The 6421-nt window shown below is 39.0% G+C and overlaps 1 protein-coding gene across 6 annotated transcripts in view; it reads right to left on the bottom strand.

Annotated features, from left to right (window-relative positions):
* Positions 1 to 681: 681 nt before the first annotated feature.
* LOC117293911 (restin homolog) overlaps positions 682 to 6421 on the bottom strand; it is a 55989-nt gene continuing 50249 nt past the window's right edge. For all 6 annotated transcript variants that reach the window (XM_033776392.1, XM_033776394.1, XM_033776395.1 and 3 more), the window contains 5 exons: positions 5317 to 5496; positions 4009 to 4107; positions 3482 to 3601; positions 2639 to 2736; positions 682 to 2052 (listed from right to left, as the gene is read on the bottom strand). In XM_033776392.1, the coding sequence (XP_033632283.1) occupies positions 1776 to 2052; positions 2639 to 2736; positions 3482 to 3601; positions 4009 to 4107; positions 5317 to 5496 (774 nt within the window). In that variant the 3' untranslated portion in view covers positions 682 to 1775. The remainder of the gene's footprint in view (positions 2053 to 2638; positions 2737 to 3481; positions 3602 to 4008; positions 4108 to 5316; positions 5497 to 6421) is intronic.

The following is a 6421-nucleotide window of genomic DNA, read 5'->3' as shown; positions in this document are numbered from 1 at the left end:
TACGAGTTGAAGTACATCCAACCATACAGTCAGTACAATTTAGAAGTGTTTGGGAAACTACACTTTACCACTCTATGTCATATCCATTTCACTTTCAACATTCGTCATGTTTCCTGAAAAAGTTCGGGAAGATAACTAGATAGATTATACAACCAAAGAATTATTGGGACAATTAGTGACGAGGGTTTGTTCGACAGTAATAAGCCAGTTTTAACTGGAACTTAAAAGTTCCACTTATGTGAACAGTTCAGAACATAATATTTCTTCAGAAGACTTAATCACATTGTCTTGTTTACTTCATGTACCAATTCAATGCATGCACTGTGGTCTCTTGCTTAGCACATTAGGCAAAAAAAAAAGTCAACATGCAGTATCAATTAAAGACATTGGAAACTATTGGTAATTGTCAAAGACCAGTCTTCTCACTTGGTGTATCTCAACATATGCATAAAATAACAAGCCTGTGAACAATTGAGCTCAATTGGTTGTATAAGTTACGAGATAATAATGAGAGAAAAAACACCCTCGCCACACGAAGTTGCGTGCTTTCAAATGTTTGATTTTGAGACCTCAAAATCTAATTCTGAGGTCTCGAAATCACATTCATGGAAAATTACTTCTTTCTCGAAAACTACGTTACTTAAGAGGGAGCCAATTCTCACAATGTTTTATACTCTCAACATTACTCGTTACCAAGTAAGGTTATATGCTTAATACTTATTTTGAGTAATTACCAATAGGGTCCACTGCCTATTAATCAAACTGGCCAATTACTACAAGCTGTGTCATACAAGGGAATTTTAACAGGCAACTAGTGGGCAATCCAAATCTATGTATGCACAAGCAACACTTTTGTAGTAGCTTTCTCCAGAAGACGATCAGAGCATACTGATCGAAACGTCGAGTTGAAACCAACGGTTCGTTTCAGAACCACCCCAACTCATTAGAGATAGTCATTACATGGTGTTACCGCAAACCTTTCTATACTTTTGTAGTACACTAGATCTTTTCCTTGAAGCATGTTACTACATGTATTCCCCAAAAAGGTGAACATTTCTCTGAAATTTGTTTTCTCTTCTTGGTGAGTGCCTAGCGGTGCCTTGTAAGTTGCCTGAAGTCAAATGGCCACAAAGGTTTACAACAATAACCACATAATAATAGTCCAACTTTACTTTCTTCGGGAGATTGGAGTATATTTGTACTTCACATTACAAGGTTATATACATTTTGTTTGAAAAACCTCATTAAAATGATAAATCATCAAGAGATTGTTTTGTTTGACCGAACCACAATGTGTCTGTCACTCAATGCCAAAGTCAGGTTTCCCAGATTGGATATTTGGGCAAAAAACATTGGTGTGTATATTGAACAACATTGCAGATACCAAAGACACAAAATTGCTGCAATGTGAGAGGTACCTAGCCAGTGTGGATGGTATATGCCGTGTTCAAATTGGCGGTGTCAGCTAGGGCTACAGCGAGATTTGCCGATCAATATGTGTTGAGGTATAGGAGGTCCTTAGCAACATTCTTAGCAACAGCCGTAGCCGCAGCTGTAGATGCCTATTCGGATTCGACTGAACACTCTTCAGCAGCATTGGTGAATAGTCAGTGGACATTATCTATATTAACCAGTGTGTGGTGAGAAGACTCCACTTTCATGAGTCACAATACTTATTAGAGTCAATGTGAAATCAGCGGTTAACTTGGGGGATTCGAACCCACAACCTTGTGATTGCAGCAGCATTGATGAATAGTAAGTGGACAGCATCTCTATTAACCAGTGTGTGGTGAGAAGACTCCACTTTCATGACTCTCCATGGAGCTAGATCTTGACAAATCCTTCTTGGTGTTGGTTGGGGATCGAACCGGGGACCGTGACGGGGAGGTACAAGCGGTAAAACTATGAGGGGAAAGTCCCACAGGGGAAGAGTTCTCTGAGTGGAGAGATAGTCGCCATGATAACTGTTCCTTCTCCATAGAAAGGCGCTTTTTCTCGTTGACTTCTCGCTCATAGTTTTCCCGTAATGTGATGTGGTCTGATGAGAGTTGCCTGTAAAAGAAATCACATAAACTAAGTTAGAACTCTTAAATTCATCTCTAAAAATTATTTTGGTTCAATGTTTCTGACATTTGTTGTCACATTACAGTAACCACAGACTACAATCCTTCAAATTGGAAACGATATGCTTGTGTGTGTGTCGTACGGGATTGTGCATTTAGTACATCTTGATCGCCATTGGGTCAGCCTTTCGCTGCACTTTAGAGTAATCTCTTTTACGCTCATTCAAACAATAAAAAATGCTAGCGTGGGATGGATGATCGTGTTACCCCTAACGCACCCCCACCCTCATTTCAAACCGGGCTCACATTGAACTCTGAGAGATAACATTTTGCCTCCAAAACACAGGTAAATTCTCCTGCCTGTCATGTCTTCACGAATGCAACACAGGCAATTGCCACTGTTGCCCCTGGTAATTGCCTCGGTGCCCCTTGAACCATAAATTGGAAATTTCCTCATAGAAGTGCCCTATAAAAAGGTTAACATTTCCTGGTACCCTTGCCCTTTCAAGAACGAAGCCCGATGACTTTTATCTTGCCCCCTGAGTAAATGCTTTTTTGTTCATTGGAATGTTTACCGTTGATAGTTTTGCTTTTCCGCCACCATGGCTTGAAGGTCTTCTACTTTGGCTTGGAGTCGTAGAATCACATCTTCCTTTATAGGTAGTTTCTCCAACTGTAAACAAAAAAAGTGGAAATAAGCAAAATGCATGTCTGTGTAAAAAAGAAATTTAATAAGGAAGAACAGATTTAGAAAATGCTCTAGGGTTAAGAGGCAATACTGACGCTTTGAGGAGTTTGATTTTTCAAGTCAATTTGGATATCCGCTTGAATTAGCCAAAATTCCTTACAGTGGAGATAAAGACCCTGGCAATCTGCCCATCAGTAACCCATGGGGATATGCTAAGCTAGGTACCTTGATATACATGTACAGATGCATTCAGCACACCACAGGCCTAGAGTTACATGCTGGCCTCGGAGGCATAGAGAGAGGGTTTGGCAGGTGTGTTTTCTGGTATAGTTGGCTACAGATTGTAAGCCATTACATATGGTGCTAGAGTGAATGGATCTAACATTGAAAACAGTTCGGCATACTGCGTAGATGAGCACTTTGAGAAGTTCTCAGGGCCCAATTTCATAAAGCCTGTATATATAAGCACAACAAATTGCTTAGCATGAAATTTCTTCCTTAATAAAAACAGGATTACCAAACAAATTTCCGTTTGTTGCATAGTGCTTGATACTGGTATTCAGCTGTTGTTTGCTTATCCTGAAAATCATGTGGCAATTTGGTTGGTAATCCTGTTTTTATCAAGGAAGAAATTTCATGCTAGCAAATTTTTGTGCTTACAGGCTTTATGAAATTGGGCCCAGGTGTGCAAAAGCGACGTACAAGAACTGCATGTTTTATTAAAACTTACCTCTTTCTTGAGCAGCATACTTTCTCTTCTGAGCTCACTCAGCTGATTCGCTCTCAGGTCTACTACTGACTTCATGCTATCAACGTCTGCTTCAAGTTTCCTCTTCTCCAAGATCGCCGCCTGTAAAAATAGATCACAGCTCACAGATAAAGTGTGCTCAACCTTTAGAGGCTGGTTACTTGATGTGTATACATCATCTTGAAAATATATTAGTGTATCTGGTGTTTCCTAATCAGCAGAGTATGGGTTCGAATCCCTAGCCGTGACACTTGTGTCCTTAAGCAAGACACTAAACCATTGCTTCGTCCTTCGGATGGGACCATAAGCCGTTGGTCCCATGTGTTATGTAAAAGAACCCAGTGCACTTATCGAAAAGAGAAGGGTTTGTGACGTACAAAAAGTACCCAAAACCCTTTAAGACGGTCGTCTCATTCTCAACATCATCACCACAAGATAAGGTTAAGGTTTATCCTGAAACACTGATGAAAATACAAAATAATCTTGACTAAAACCTTCAGTCAATTTACCTGTACTTTGGAGTCCGAGTCTTTCTGAAGGGCCTCCTCTAATCTAATCACTCTCTCTTTCTGATTCTCACACTGGAATGTCCACTTGTAGATCTCATCCTGACGACAAAACAACAATAATAAAATAAAAGTGTTATTATTTTATTACTGACATCTCTAGTTTAACATCTATTATATCGCTGCGGTACCTGCTGCCAAAACATCGGATTTGAACTGCCTCTAGCTACTGGGCAATCTCGGTAGTCTAGTTGGTAAGACAATCTCATCCTGACAACAAACAACAACAATAGAACCCAGTCAAATATAATAATCAGGTCTTTTATAAAGCTCTTTATACACCCAAAGGGCATCTCAAAGCGCTTCCAACATTAGTACCCCTGGTCACTGGGCCATTTAAATCGCTCCTTAAATTATCTCAGCTCCCTGAGGAATATACAGCCTGTGCTGTCAAGTATGTAAAACACCAAGTTAAATCAATCACAAGAACCATCTCTGCCCTCACAGGTACCCATTTACCTCTGGGAGGAGAGAAGCAATTATAGTTAAGTGTCTTGCTCAATGGACAGATGGGCCGCGAGCGAAACAGAAAACACGAGAGCTTGAGTTCAGTGCTCTTATCCGCTCGGCCACGACAGCCCAAAAAGTATGTATAAATGCTCTACCCTACATTGAAACTGCACCATCTCTTTGTTTCTTAGAGGAGTGAATTCAATCTGATCCCTGTTCATTAGTAGCATATTTATTATGTGAAACACATGCAGATGGCACTCCCAGAATGGAGTTGTTATGTTCATCAATAGGCAGTCATGCATACATTTCATAGCTCATAGCTAGCTGTGAGACTTTTAAAGGCACTGGACACCTTTGGTAATTATCAAAGACCAGTATTCTCATTTGGTGTATCCCATCATATACATAAAATAATAAATCTGGGAAAATTTGGCCTAAATTGGTCATCGAAGTTGCAAGAGAACAGACAAAGAAAAAACACCCTTGTGGCACAAATTTTTGTCCTTTCAGATGCCTCAAACGGGTTCAGGTCTGAAGTCATTTATAAGATTCAAATATTTGAGTAAGAAATTACCTCTTTCTCATTAACTACGTTACATAAGAGGGAGCCATTTCTCACAATGTTTTATACTATCAACAGCTCTCCATTGCTTGTTACCAAGTAAGTATTTAACTAAGAATTATTACCAAATGTGTCAAATGCCTTTAAACACTACATGAAACACAAACAGATGGTAATCTAGGTCTCCCATGGAGTCATCATATTCCATAGCAGTGATGCAGATACAAATATCTTACTTGTAACTCTTGTTTCTTGGATTGCATTTCCTCCCTGAGTTGTTTCTTATCCTCATCATGTTGTCTGTTTAACTCCTCCATGTGTTCTTGATGTTGTTGTTGTATCTCGGATACTTCTTCAATATGATGCTCCTCCATCTCATGTACGGCTTGATGGTGTGAAGACGTAACCTCAGAGATCTTAAGAAACAAGATGAGAACATTTGTACAGTAGAAACATTTTAGGGGGAGAATGGGACTGCAGGTTTGACAAGAATCATCAAGCAGATTCAGACCTAGATTTAACATTGAATAACTTCAGTAAAAACGTATTTGAACTGATGAAATCTCTCTTAAAGGTGGACACTATTGGTAATTACTCAAAATAATTATTGGCATAAAACCTTTCTTGGTGACGAGTAATGGGGAGAGGTTGATGGTATAAAACATTGTGAGAAACGGCTCCCTCTGAAGTGCCATAATTTTCGAGAAAGAAGTAATTTTCCACGAATTTGATTTCGAGACCTCAGATTTAGAACTTGAGGTCTCGAAATCAACCATCTAAACGCACACAACTTCATGTGACAAGGGTGTTTTTTCTTTCATTATTATCTCGCAACTTCGATGACCGATTGAGCTCAAATTTTCATAGGTTTGTTATTTTATGCATATGTTGAGATACACCAACTGTGAAGGCTAGTCTTTGACAATTACCATTAGTGTCCACTGCCTTTTAAGATGCTATGTCAGAATTTTGGCCGATTTTACCCCAAAATTTTGATTTACAATTCAATAGGTGTTTTGATGGGGGTCGAGAAAGTTACAAGCTTTCATTTGAGCCATTGCTCGAAAAAGTCCGCCAATTATTAGTAGCAGTGAAATAAAGTGCTCAAAATTAGTTTTTGTCGGTATCCCGACAATATATCACGTGACCAATTCTTATGTGTTTTATAAGAAACGTTTTGAATTTTTTTCAAGGTTCCTGACCATTAAAAGTAAAACTTTTTTTCGTTAGAGCTGGTGATACTCTTTGAAATACCATTCACTCAAACAAATCTATTTTTTAATGTTTGGGTCCAAAAATCTGACATAGGATTCGGCTTCTTTTTCAAAATGTCCACAGATT

Source organism: Asterias rubens, chromosome 8, assembly GCF_902459465.1.
Source record: "Asterias rubens chromosome 8, eAstRub1.3, whole genome shotgun sequence".
Classification (NCBI taxonomy): Eukaryota; Metazoa; Echinodermata; class Asteroidea; order Forcipulatida; family Asteriidae; genus Asterias; species Asterias rubens.
The sequence above is the reverse complement of the archived record's forward strand: the minus strand, read 5'-3'. Positions and strand labels throughout refer to the sequence as shown.